Source organism: Lithobates pipiens, unplaced genomic scaffold (assembly GCF_037356315.1).
Source record: "Lithobates pipiens isolate NorthernLeopardFrog02 unplaced genomic scaffold, aLitPip1_a1.2 Scaffold_22, whole genome shotgun sequence".
Classification (NCBI taxonomy): domain Eukaryota; kingdom Metazoa; phylum Chordata; class Amphibia; order Anura; family Ranidae; genus Lithobates; species Lithobates pipiens.
The window spans coordinates 171,328,479-171,343,310 of NW_027507784.1; the positions used below are offsets into that span (position 1 = coordinate 171,328,479).

Here is a 14,832-nt window from a genome sequence, read left to right on the forward strand (position 1 = left end):
CCAGCCCATACCAGACTACACCGTATATTGACCGACTTTGCTCTTGTGGATACATGGCGCCACAAGCATCCCCATGCTAAAGCATACTCGTGCTTCTCAGCTAGCCATAACACAATGTCCCAAATCGACTTCATTCTCATTTCACAGACTCCGACACCCAGACTGGAAGATGTGGGCTTCGCTCCGAGAATCCTCTCGGATCACGCCCCCTACTGGATTACGTTGCGGCTCCTGGGGGCCTCTCCCTCTCCTACTTGGCGGCTGAACCCATTTTGGCTGGCCGCCCTGCGGGAGCAGGAAGACATCCCTACAGGGTTGCAGCACTATTTTGCAGTTAACGGGGACTCCACTACATACGACATAGTGTGGGACACATTTAAGCTTTACGCCCGCTCTCTGCTCACCACGCGTATTAACAGACTTAAGCGGTCGTCCAATCTTGTTGTTCAACAGGCTACAGCACACCTACAGAGATTGGAGGAGGAGTTTCATCGGGACCCCTCGCCTGCCGCAGCCACTAATCTTAAGCTCCAGCTACGACAAGTCTCCCAACTACATACGGAACAGGCCAAGCAGCGCATCTTTTTCTGTAGGCAAAGGGTATTTGAATATGGAGAAAGATCGGGCAAACTACTCGCTTACCTTGCTCACTTAGATTCCCATCCCCGGTCGTGGTGTCGCTGCTGGATACCCAGGGGAATGGTATTACTGATCCACAACAGGTGGCGGAGGAATTTGCGAGATTTTATCGAGCACTCTACGCCACTCGGGTCACTCATACTCCCCAAGACACCAGAGACTACCTAGCGAAAATTACTTTTCCCAAACTGACAGACGCCCAACGTGACCTTTTAGAGGCCCCCATTACTGAGGAGGATATTTCCAAGGCAATTTCCTCTCTGGCCACTTCTAAAGCACCAGGACTGGATGGTCTGCCGCTAGAATTTTATGCCACCTACTCTGAAATTTTGACCCCTAAACTCCATGACTTATATGAGTCCATATTTGACACGGGAATCCTACCCCCCTCCATGAGAGACACACAAATAGTTGTGATTCTCAAGCCAGGGAAGGACCCACACTATCCGGAATCATATAGACCTATCTCTCTACTACAGGTCGACATTAAAATACTGGCCAAGATTCTTGCCTCCCGCCTTAATCAGGTTATCCTCTCACTGATCCACCCTGACCAGACTGGCTTTATGCCAGGAAAAAACACCGCCATGAATATCCGCCGCTTACTTATGAACATCCAGGGATCCCATGATGAAATCGGCTCGCGGGTCGTGGTGGCTTTGGATGCTGCCAAGGCCTTCGACTCCGTGGAGTGGAACTACCTGTGGGAATGGCTCTCGGGCTTTGGGCTTGGCCCCAACTTTATCCGATGGGTCCAACACCTGTATCAATCCCCGAGGGCCAAGGTGTTTGTGAACAGCTGGATCTCTGAGCAGTTCCCGCTGGAGAGAGGGACTCGACAAGGCTGCCCCCTTTCCCCCATGTTGTATGCGTTGGCTTTGGAGCCACTGGCTATTATGGTTCGCGCAGACGCCAGAATTCGTGGCCTTAGGATAGGAAACCTGGAGGAAAAGATTGGGATGTATGCTGACGATACACTCCTATACTTAGCCGACTCGGGTCCCTCCCTTCTTGCAGCCCTCCACACCATAGACTGTATCGGTAGTCATTCGGGTCTGAGCATCAACTGGTCCAAATCCCAGATCCTTCCGATTGATCATTTCCCCCCTGTACCCACGTCCCCTCCTCTAGATCTCCCTAGGGTTTCCGTGATCAAGTATTTAGGAGTGCAGGTCACTAGATCGCTGACAGACTATGTACCCCTAAACATTGAACCCCTTTACGTCCCGATCAAGAACAAGACACAAACCTGGGCCAGACTACCTCTGGGCGTTATGGGACGCATCAATCTGGTCAAAATGATACTTCTGCCCAAGATACTTTATTTGGTGTGGCATGCACCCCTGTATATACCACAAAATTTTTTCAAGACGATTGAATCAATTCTCAATTCATTTATATGGGGCCACAGCAGACACAAATTGTCTTGGAGACTTCTGAAGAATCCAGTGACAATGGGAGGGGCTGCCCTTCCAGATTTCCAGGATTACTATCTTGCCTCCCAACTGTCCCATTTTTATCACTTTGACAAGAGCGAGCTACCAAGATACCAGACATTACTTTGTAAACGCCCTGACGACCCTGCCCACACCCCACTTCAGTCAGTCCTTAGGGCTCCACTGTCCAGATGTTCCCCCTATCAAAAAGTAGACATGTTGACACACCACCGGAGGATATGGCGGACGGCCCTTAACAAACTTGGGACCCCACAGGTTCATTCTTATACTCCTCTCTGGTTCAACACTCACTTGCCCGAACTGCTGTCCGTTCCAGACCCCGCAGCTTGGACACGGTATGGGTTATTGTACATGCACCAAGTTATGACTAGCACTGGGCTTAAATCCTTTCAAATGCTAAAGGAAGAATTCGCACTCCCTAACCATCTCTTCTTCAGATATTTACAGCTCCGACATGCGCTACAGACTCAATTTGCCGGCTCCAACCCCCCTCTGACAGTCCCTCCTATAGTAGATATAATCACAGGGGCTGAGCCAACCAGGTTGATCGCCGCCCTCTACTCCGCCATCCGTCTCCCAGGTTCCGGGGCATTGGCTTATGCCGCCAAGGCCAGATGGGAGGTGGATGTTGGAATAATTGAGGATGAGGAGTGATATGATGTATTGGGGGATGTGAAGAGAGTATCCCCTAGGCTTTCGGACCGCCTCACACAGCTGTACATCGTACATAGGACATACCTGACCCCCCAAAAGATAGCACGGTTCAAACCCACGTATAATCCGGGATGCCGCTTATGCGACCACACTCCATGCTCCTTCTATCACCTCATATGGTCCTGCCCGGTTATACAAACATACTGGATACAGGTAATTCGCTTTCTCCATGACCAGATGGGCTCTCCTGTTAGCCTTGACCCAAAGCTGTGCTTACTTGGTCTCTTGCCAGAATTTGATGCTGACAAGTCCCTTCGTACCTTTTTACATGAAACACTGTTCCTGGCGAGAAAAGTGATTGCTCGCGGCTGGATGCAGGCCCTCCCCCCCACGGTCCAATGCTGGAAGAAAGAGGTTAACGATACCCTCCCGTATAAGAAATTAATATATACGCATAGAGGATGTCCAATACGAGCAGATATGGGGCAGATGGTTGGGGGATGGGGAGACATGTACTTGATATGCTGTTATATTGATCCTTTGCCCCCCTCCCCCCCTCTGTTTTTCCCTTTCTGTGCTTCCTCCACCTCATGGGCCTGCTTTTGTTATGTCCCCTTCCCTCTCCTCCTTTTTTTGTTTCTTTCTCCGCCTCCTGCCCCTTCCCCGGTTGACACGGATTGGTCTTATAATGACGCTACCCATGATGGGTATCTAAACCCTATGCAGCGCAACTATCCCAAAGCACTCATGTATGCAACACTGCCTTGGTCAGGTTGGCCCTTATTACCTGATGTACCTTATGTATGTTTACTATGTATGTTATCTTCTCTGTTTACTTCTTTTTTTTTTCCTTAGTTTTTTTCAATAAAGTTTGTTTTTCAATAAAAAAAAAAAAGTGTTGGCACACTTGCATGTATTGCTGTGTATTTGTAGCTCTTTCAGATAACACATGCAAGATATATTGGTCCTTTATTTTACAAACTCATTACCAATACCTGTACTGGATGTAGTCTAGTGGCTGTGCTTCCAATTCCTTCCACTGTAGTAACAGCTGCACCATATAAAGAACAAATAGGCACGAGGCAGGCATTGGCTGAGTGATGTCTAGACAATGTTAAGGTTTCATAATGTTCCAAAAATAGAATGAAAAAATATAATGCATTCATTGTTTGTTTTATTCATATGGCAATATTCTGATAATGCACACTGGGAAAATGGCTGTAGTATACAATTCATAAACCAACTTTGACCCTGTCCAAAGCATGAACATCACTCACAACTTTAGGTTCCGTTCACACCTGAAGGATTTGGATTGCAGGTGGAATTTCGGCAAAACGCAGAACGCGCTTGCAGTGCGATTTTGCAACGATTGTTGACCGACAAAACATGCTACTATTGCATCATAAAAATCGCAACCGCTCCTGGCTCTGTGCCAAGATTTGGTACATGAGCTTCTTTGGAGTGTTTTTGGAATGGAGGGAAGCCCATTCAAGTGAATGGTGCCACTCCAAAAACACTCCACTAAAAAAGAAAAAAAAATCTGAAAAACACGCACAGGTGTAAATGGAGCCTTATGCCTCGTACACACGATCAGACTTTCCGACAACAAACTAGGGAATTTTGTCCGAAGGGTCTTGGCTCAAACTTGTCTTGCATACACATGGTCACACAAATGTTGGCCAACAATTACAAATGTAGTGACATGCCAGATGTGCTACGTGGTTTTTCAGCTCTTTAGCGCCACCCTTTGGGCTCCTAATGCTAATTTCATGTTAGTAGAAGCTTGGTGAATGTTGATCCATGCTTTTCTTTTCATGTTTTTCATTTAGCACTTTTCAGTTTGTTTCTGAACGGCCGTTCGTCAACCAGCCACGTTGCAGAATTGGAGGAGATAACGTGTTGTTTATTATTGGCCTTGGAGTTATTGCTTTGAGATTATATTTTTGGTTGATTAATAATTTGATTTGGTATATTTTCTATATTTTTGGATGCATAGAATGCACTTTTTGGTTAAGTTCTACTGGCAGATAGCATGTCTAATTTTTTTTTATTGCACAATAAAAAAATTGTGGAGAATAATACTTGGTTATGTGCTTTACTTCAAATTACAGTTTGGGAGTAGGCAGTTACATTTAAAAAATACAATGTAAAATTGACAAGGGATACCAACATAGTTGTATTTTGTTCTTAAAAACTACGGGATAATGATGTTGTGGTAACTTGCCCCCCCCCCCCAAAAAAAAGCAAAAAAAAAAGCATAATATTATTCTTGATATCACTAGAAAAAAAAAGCTTTTGAAAATTTGTTTGCAATAACTCTATCAGTATCACCAGCAAAGCAGCTTCATTATTGTCCCATTAAAGAAGAATAGAATTGTGCACTGCATTTGGAGATTTCATAATTTGCCATGTCACGAATGGTAATTCTCCATTACAAACGCTAGTTTACAAGACCGACTGCTTCTGCTTCCGAGCATGCGTGTTTGTACTTTGGACTTTTGCCCGACGGATTTGTGTACACACGATCGGAAAAACCAACAACACACATTTGTTGGCAGAAAATTTGAAGACATGCTAGCCAACATTTGTTGGTGGAAAGTCAGTTAACAATCGTCCGATGGAGCATACACATGGTCGGATTTTCCGCCAACAGACTGACATCCAACATTTTACGTTGGAAAATCCGATCGTGTGTATGGGGCTTTTCCACATTTTGTCATGTTACAGCCAAAAATGTAGATGTATTTTATTGGGATTTTATTTGATAGACCAACACAAAGTGGCACATAAAATTGTGAAGTGAAAGGAAAATGATGAGTTTCACTTTTTTTTACAAATAAATATATGAAAAGTGTGGTGTACATTTGTATTTAGCCCCCTTTCCTCTTCAGCAGGAACAGGGAAGCTGGTCAGAGTTGATGGGAAGACAGATAGAGCCAAATACAGGGCAATTTTAGAAGAAAACCTGTTATGCCGCGTACACACGATCAGACTATCCGGCAGACTTAATCTGGCGGACAAACCGCCGGACTTTGCAGCTAAGGTCCGCCGGACAAACCGCCGGACTTTGCAGCTGAGGTCTGCCGAACGAGCTGCCCTGCCTACACATGACCGGACTTTTCCGGCGGGCTAGGTCCAGCGGACAACCCGCCGGACTATGGCGGGATTCGCAGGACTTTTGAAATGAACAGACTTGCCCACACATGGAGAAAAGTATGTTCATTTTGAACGTGGCACCAGGTAACCGGGACTAGCGAAGGAAGTCAATGTTGCCATCTGCATTGGCGAGGTTGACACCTCACTAGCCCCGTCGCCGCATGGTGACACCACCCCCTTATGATGTCACAGTCCCAGAATCCTCCGGCACTGTGACATCATAAGGGGTGGAGTCACCATGTGACATCACCCAGTAACCCCGCCCCTTGCCCCTATATAAGTCGCAGCACAACGCGTCCCTGCCATTGCGACCAGAGAGAGCATTGTGTCAGCATCGCAAGGAAGAAGAAGAAGAAGAAGAGGAAGAGGAGAAGAAGAAGAAGAGAAGAGGGTGGCGGTGACAGAAGACCTGGCCAGCGCTAGTAAAAGAGCTATAAGAAGATAATGGAAGCCCGGCAGAAGAACCGAAGAGCGGGACACGACCCCAGAAGAGCGGGACAAGACCCCGAAAATGGAAGAAGACCCCTGGGCGGCGGCGATGACGAAGAAGAAAGCCGGGCTCCTTTGCTAGTAAAAGAGGTAGCAGAAGATAGCGGAGGAGTCTGGCGAGAAGACCCCCCCAAGACAGAAGAAGACCACTGGAGCTGTCTAATAAATTATTTTAAAAACTTGTGTTGTTTTTTTCTTTATGCTTTTTTCACCAGGTGAATGGGTAGGGGTACAATGTACCCCATACTCATACACATAGGGTGGGGGGCCGGTAGCTCAGATAAGGGTCCGTTATGGACCTTGGGGGACCCCCATGCCATTTTTGCGACGTAGCGGGGGTTATCCTTTATATTCATACCAGGTGATGGGGCAAGAGAGGAGTCTCGCTGATGGAGGCGGCGACATTCACTTCCTTGGCTAGTCTTGGCTACCTGGAGCCACATTCAAAATGAAAAGTCTTTTCTCCGTGTGAGCAAGTCCGTTCGTTTCAAAAGTCCGACCGACTAGCACGCAGACGGGCGAATTGTCCGCCGGACTGCCGAGTCCAGCGGACAATTTTGAGTCAAAACTTCTTTCTGCCGGACTTTTGGAAATAAAAAGTCCACCGGAGCCCACACACGGGTGGATTGTCCGCCGGATAGCCGCATTAGAGTCTGCAAAAGACTTGAGACTGAGGCAGAGGTTTACCTTCCAGCAGGACAAGGACCCTAAACATACAGCCAAAGCTACAATTGTATGGTTTAGATCAAAGCATATTCATGTGTTAGAATGGCCCTGTCAAAGTCCAGACCTAAATCCAAGAATGGACAAAAATGTCACTTTTTGGATGTGCAAAGCTGCTAGAGACATACCCAAAAAGCTTTGCAGCTGTAATGGCAGCTAATGGGGGTTCTACAAAGTATTGACTCGATGGGGCTGAATACAAATGCACGCCACACTTTTCAGATATTTATAGAAAATGTTGAAAACCATTTATAATTTTCCTTCCACTTCGCAATTATGTGCCACTTTTTGTTGGTCTATCACATAAAATCCCAATAAAATACTTTTACATTTTTGATTTTAACATGACGTGGAAAATTTCAAGGGGTATGAATACTTTTTCCAAGGCACTGTGAATAACGCTAAATATTGGGTGAAGTTCAAAGGGACGGTTAAACAGGGTGTTATTCTGCGCATAGTATACACTGCACATATTTGCCACAGTCCTTGTACTACTGCAGATCAGTTTTGGGCACCAGTTCTCAAAAAGGATACCAGGGAACTGAAGAAAGTGCAGAGAAGGGCAACCAAACTGAAAAGAGGCATGGAGGAGCTCAGCTATGAGGAAAGATTAGAGGAACAGAATCTATTCCCTCTTGAGAAGAGGAGATTAGTGGGGATATGATCAACATGTACAAATACATAAGTGGTCCATATTGTAAACTTGGTGTTTTTCACTTTAAGGTCATCACAGAGGACAAGGGAGCACTCTTTATGTCTAGAGGAAAAAAGATTATCTCCAAATACGCAAAGGTTTCTTCACAGTAAGAGCTGTGAAATGTGGAATAGACTCCCTCCAGAGGTGGTTCTGACAAGCTCGGTCATTTGCTTTAAAAAAGGCTTGGATTCTTTCCTAAATGTACACAATATAACTGGGTACTAACAAACACTTATAGGTAAAGTTGGTCCAGGGAAAACCTGATTGCCTCTCTGGGGATTAGTAAGGCATTTTCCCCTGCTGTAACAAATTGGAGCATGCTTTGCTGTGGCTTTTTGCCCCAGCAAAGCATGCCTTTTTTCCAGGGCTGGAGGGCTCACTGCATGGCAGGCAGGTTATAGGCAGGTGGAGCGTGACGGAGACCATACACTTCAACCTACTGGAGCTACAGGCAGCATACATGGCCCTAATGATTCAGGGAGCTCGAGTCAAACTCAAGACCAAGATTCTCCACTGGGCCAAGATTCATGGAGGATTTAACAGCAGTGCTCATTCCAGTCAGGCAAAACGAGATGCAGACCAACTGAGCGAGAAGTTTCCCAGTAATGGAGAATGGGCAATCAGCAGTCACTATATTCAACCAATTTTCACCAGATGGGGGACACCCAATGTAGACCCGATGACCACACCAGGGAATGTGCAGGTGCCAGAGTTTGCCGCAAGGTGCAGGTACATGCCATCTTAACTGTACCCTTCTGGCCCAGGAGGCCATCATTTCCTCTGCTTTTGCAGATGGCGTCAGCCCCACCAGTACACCTCTCAGAAGGGACCTATTACAGCAGGGACAATGAATGCTCCCCAATCCAGGGAGACTGCAGCTGATGGCCTGGCTGTTGAAACGGTCCAACTGCATGCACAGGGCCTCTCAGAGGAGGTAATCGCTACATTACTGGGGGCAAGGAAGACTACAACAAATGCCACATAATTCAGAATTTGGAGAAAATTTGTGGACTTCACATCCCAGCATAGTTTCTCCCTGTTAACGCCAGGTATTACAAATAATTTTGAGTTTCTGCAAACAGCCCAACTATAGGCTTGGTATACAACTCAATTAAAGTTCAAGTGTCAGCCCTGTTCTGCTTCACCAGACATAGATGGGCCAATGAGCCTTTAATAAAGCAATTCCACATTGCCGCAATAAGAGTGTGGCCGCCAAGGAGAAACCTCTTCCCAACTCGGGTACGGTCCTAAAGGCACTGCTGCAGGCTCCATTTAGTCCAGCTGAATCATGTACACTTGGATTTCTAACAACCAAACTGGTCTTCCTGACGGCCATTACGATGGCCAGAAGAGTGTCAAAGTTAGCAGCCTTATCCTCTAAAGGACTATTCTGCATTATTTATCCGGACAGAGTGATCCTGAGACCAGCCTTAGCTTTGGCCACTAAGGTGGTCTCAAAGTTTCATGTAAACTCGTGGGGGGGGGGGGGTGCTACCTCGCTTTACGCAGCCTCCAGATGAGGCGAACCAGTTGGATTTGAGACCTTTGGGCATGGTCGGCTTAATATCATCATATCTTCAAAGGGCACAACAGATATGCAAATTGAATAATCTGTTTATTTTCAATTCAGGACCCAAGAAAGGGGAGTCAGCACCAGGATCACAAGAACTATCTCCATGGCATACAAGCCACAGGGCCTTGCTCCCCCACAGACTATACAAGCTCTTTCTACAAGAGGGATGGCAGCTTTGTGGGCATCCGTGGCAAAGATCCTGGTGGAGGACATAGGCTAGCTGGAGTTCCTGTGAAACTTTTGCTTGGCCCTACATACTGTACGTAGTTATTGCTAGTTCTTCGATGTTTGGAGCGGCGGTAGTGTTGACTTCTTTTGACTGTTTGAAGACTTTCTTGTGCATCTTTAGAAGAGGCTTCCTTCTGGGATGACAGCCATACAGACCAAGTTGATGCAGCGTGAGGCGTATGGTCTGAGCACTGACAGGCTGACCCCCCACCCTTTCAACCTCTGCAGTAATGCTGGCAGCACTCATACGTCGGTTTCCCAAAGACAACCTCTGGATATGACGCTGAACACATGCACTCAACTTCTTGGTGAAGCCTGTTCTGAGTGGAACCTGTCCTGTTAAACCTCTGTATGGTCTTGGCCACCATGCTGCAGCTCCGCTTCAGGGTCTTGGCAATCTTCTTATAGCCTAGGCCATCTTTATGTAGAGCAACAGATCTTTTTTTCAGATCCTCAGAGAGTTCTTTGCCATGAGGTGCCATGCTGAACTTCCAGTGACCAGTATGCTCCCCATTCACATCTGAGACCTTGTAACACTAACGAGTCATATGACACTGGGGAGGGAAAATGGCTAATTGGGCCCAATTTGGACATTTTCAATTAGGGAGGTACTCATTTTTGTTGCCAGCGCTTTAGACATTAATGGCTGTATGTTGAGTTATTTTGAGGGGACAGCAAATTTACACTGTTATACAAGCTGTACACTCACTACTTTACATTGTAGCAAAGTGTAATTTCTTCAGTGTTGTCAAATGAAAAGAATAAAATATATACGAAAATGTGAGGGGTGTACTCACTTTTGTGAGATACTGTATATGGAAAGCTGTTTTGGACACATAGGGGTGGATTTAATAAAGGCAAATAGACTATGCACTTTGGAAGTGCAATTGCACTCTACAGGGGCAGTTGCTTCAAAGCTTAATTTTCTTTGCATATAATTGGGTATTCTTTGCAAAGTGAATCAAAGTTATCTAATTTAGTAAGCCCAGGAGCAACTGCTGTTGTAGAGTGCAACTGCCGTTGCAAAGTGCACAGTCTATTTGCATTTAGTAAATCCACCCCTATGTTTATGGGGAGAACAGCCATCGAGATAAACTTTATGTTGGGCTATGGTGTATGTTGTTTATTGAATACAGTATATAAAAGTTTATGTTATTGGTTTTGTGTAAATTTATTTGACAGATATAAAAGGATCATTTCCAGCAGACAAGAGCATTTGGGATCGCTAGGACTGAAGATTTGAAACTCCCATACTTGGAATGTTATTTTTGGATGTAATAGTCACCTATAATGATATTGTGACACCTATATACAGTTGATATAACTGAACAGTTACATACTGTAGTTAATCTGGTTGAAAAAAAAGTCCATCCAGTTCATCCAATATAGTTGTGGTTATACATCTAAAAGCAGTGCAGCTTAAAGAGGAAGTAAACCCTGATGAGTTTACTTCCTCTTTGATTCCCTGCAAAGGCAAAGCATAATGGACCCATTATGTGTCACTTACCTGACACAGGAGCCAGCGAAGTCACCGCTGTCCCCTGTAGTCCGCCACATCCATCTTCTCGGTGGGTCTCGCAGCTCCACCGCTGTCATTCGGCGAAGCCGCGATGACATCACTCCCGCGCATGCGCACGGGAGCCGAGACGCGGGGCATCTTCGTTATCGAAGATGCCACGCTCAGTGCGCCTGCGTGCCGCTGTCTACGGCCCATATAGGTTTGGGAGATATTTCTTGGACCTACAGGTAAGCCTTAATCTAAGGGTTTACAACCACTTTAAGGCATTATTAATGCTCTATACAATTGTTTTATTGTGATTGTCCAGCACCCCGTGTGGTTAATGATCATAATGGAAGGTGTGCTTTATAGAGAAGGATGCTTTTGCCCTGCGCGTGGGGGGTAAGCGATTTTTCGTGGGCAATTTATCGGAGCAATAGCTGGTGTTGGTGCTTCAATCATCACTGCACCATGGTTGTTATGGTGTCAGGATGATTGAAGCGCATTATTTCTATTACATTGTAATGTAAAATGAAATATTGCAACTCACCATAATGCAGAAGCAGTGGGAGCGTATCACTTGCCACGTCGTATGCCACCAGATGCAGCTTGTCACTTGCCACGCTGCCTGCCACCAGATGAGGAATTCCACTTGCCAGGTCCCCTGCCACCAGATGAGGAATGCCGCTTGCCACCAGATGAATGCCACTTGCCACGCTGCCTGTCACCAGATGAATGCCACATGCCACACTGCCTGCCACCAGATGAATGCCACTTTCCACGCTGCCTGTGACCAGATGAGGAAAGCCACTTGCCACCAGATGAATGCCACTTGCCACACTGCCTTCCACCAGATGAATGCCACTTGCCCCGCTGCCTACCACCAGGGGAATGCCACGCTCCCTGCCAGTGCCACCAGATGTGGATTTTCAGGCCTCTGTGCAGTGGTTGTTATTTTCTTGAGTGAGGGCAGGAGAGGGGTGATGCAGGGCTGGTGGTGAGAGATGATGTCATCTCTGCTTGCCAGCTTCTCTCATCCAGCCTGCCTCTGTGATCCACCGGGCTCTCTCACCCACCCGCCTCTGTGATGCGCCGGGCTCTCTTACCCGCACGACCCGCTTCTGTGATGCTCCCTGATCTTTCATGCCACCTGCCGTGTCTGCGGCCTGGCTGAAGAGACACTACAGCTTGGTAGTGGGCCATGACCCGGGGGTTGGAGACCCCTTGTCTAAGAGATATCTCTCACATTGGATATTGTCTCACTTAGTGTTGAGATAGGACAGGAAGTGAAGGGAAATCTCGCTAATGAGATACAGATAGGGAAAAAAAAAAACAACAACAACTTTTTTTGGACCCTCCTGTACGCCATCCAAAAATAATTAAAAAAATTGGATTTTGGAAAAAAGGAAAAGCATATGCAGTTTTATGCACATTTAGAAGCATAACAACTAACAGTATGAATTCAAAGCAAAACTGCAACAGTGTGTGATTTACAGTATTTTTTCAGTGCAGTTGATCTCAAGCTCCTAAGAATCAGTCAACACATGTCTGGAATTTTTAAGAATACATAGTTAAAGTATAACCACAATAGAGTGGGAAAAAACTTCTAGACACTCTTTCTGTAGCTTATTATAAATGCATCATACAAATACCAAGTCAGTTGATATACACATGATTTAAATGATATAATACAGACATACACTTTCATTCTCTAGTTGGATGGATACATGATCTTCTTGGAAACAGGATGGATATGGGATATCATCACAGTGCAGGATCCACAGTCACCTCCTCCGCAGCCATATTTAGTACCTGTCAAATGTACTGGAAAGAATTGTCAAGGAATTTTATATCAACGTGTTACATCATCCAGTGCTTTCTTGCCAGTCAGTGTATTGGTCTGAAAAACAAGCCTCTTGGGGTTAAATATCCAAAAAATAAAGTGAATGATATGATTTACCTGAATTAAAGAAAAACAAGTTTGTCAGTGGGTACACAATGAGTTGAAAATGTCAAAATTAGTAACAGGAGTATAGTGATCCATCCAGTGTACACTTTGCTTGTGGATCAACTCACACAAATTACAACAGTTTTTCTCAACTCCAGTCCTCAAGGTGCCCTAACAGGTCATGTTTTCAGGATTTCCCTCAGATGAAATGACTGTGTTGATTACTAAGGCAGTGAAACTGATCAAATCACCTGTGAAAAATAATGGAAAAGCCTGAAAACATGACCTGTTGGGGCGCCTTGAGGACTGGAGTTGACAAACACTGGTTTACAACCACTTTAACACACTACAGCATTTTTAAAGCTTCCTTGCTTTGACCTGAAAAGACACAAAAACACAGACAGTGACTTGATCCAAATGACAAAGATAGTAATAGAATGTAAAATGGCAACTATTACACACTATTCGTAGACAAACAATACTTTCCTCTAAATGCTATAGTCAGTTTCGAAGTTAATAGTGCACCTGGACATTTGAGATTAGTTTGAATGTGCACTGTTCAGAACCAATTCAAAATGCAACACATATACCGTATATACTCGAGTATAAGCCGAGATTTTCAGCCTCTTTTTTGAGGCTGAAAGTGCCCCCCTCGGCTTATACTCGAGTCATCGCTGTCTGCCTGCTCGATCAGCGTGTCGAGCAGACAGACAGCGGACATTCTACCCTTCAAAAGCCGCGCCTCCGCCTTCGCCTGTGATAGGCGGAACACTGAATTTCCCAGCAGTCAGTGTTCCGCCTATCACGGACATCCGCTCATCCTCGTACTACGGACGAGGATGAGACGATGTCCGTGATAGGCGGAACACAGGCTGCTGGGAAATTCAGTGTTCCGCCTATCACAGGCGAAGGCGGAGGCGCGGCTTTTGAATTTTAGAATGGCCGCCGAGGCGCCGACGAAGAGCGGCGATCCTGGCAATGCACGGGACGGAGGCAAGGCAAGGCACGGCACGGGACGGGACGGAGGCAAGGCACGACACGGGACGGAGGCAAGGAGGCAACGCACGGCACGGGACGGAGGCAAGGAGGCAAGGCACGGCACGGGACGGAGGCAAGGAGGCAAGGCACGGGACGGAGGCTCGGGACACAGGCTCGGGACACAGGTAGGCTGGACACACACACACACACACACACACACACACACACACACACACACACGGACACACACACACAGGGATGGATGGATGGAGACACACACACACAGGGATGGATGGATGGATACACACACACACAGGGATGGATGGATGGAGACACACACACACAGGGATGGATGGATGGAGACACACACACACAGGGATGGATGGATGGATGGAGACACACACACACAGGGATGGATGAATGGATGGACACACACACACACACAGGGATGGATGGATGGATGGACACACACACACACAGGGATGGATGGATGGATGGACACACACACACACAGGGATGGATGGACGGACACACAGGGATGGACGGACACACAGGGATGGACGGACACACAGGGATGGACGGACACACAGGGATGGACGGACACACACACAGGGATGGACAGGCATGTCTCACCCTCGGCTTATACACGAGTCAATAAGTTTGCCAGTTTTTTTGGGGGTAAATTGGGGGCCTCGGCTTATATTCGGGTCGGCCTATACTCGAGTATATACGGTATGTCAAAAATACTCCAGAAGCTAATATCAGACCAAAATACAAATGATGGTGTACCTT

General features: G+C 46.3%; 1 protein-coding gene across 1 annotated transcript in view; it reads right to left on the bottom strand.

Moving 5' to 3' along the window:
• LOC143924362 (aldehyde oxidase-like) overlaps window positions 1–14,832 on the bottom strand; it is a 306,571-nt gene that overhangs the window by 263,950 nt on the left and 27,789 nt on the right. Inside the window, exons 3-4 of the mRNA XM_077448642.1 lie at window positions 12,842–12,938; window positions 3,746–3,854 (exon numbers count right to left, since the gene is read on the bottom strand). Coding sequence (XP_077304768.1) covers window positions 3,746–3,854; window positions 12,842–12,938 — 206 coding nt within the window. The remainder of the gene's footprint in view (window positions 1–3,745; window positions 3,855–12,841; window positions 12,939–14,832) is intronic.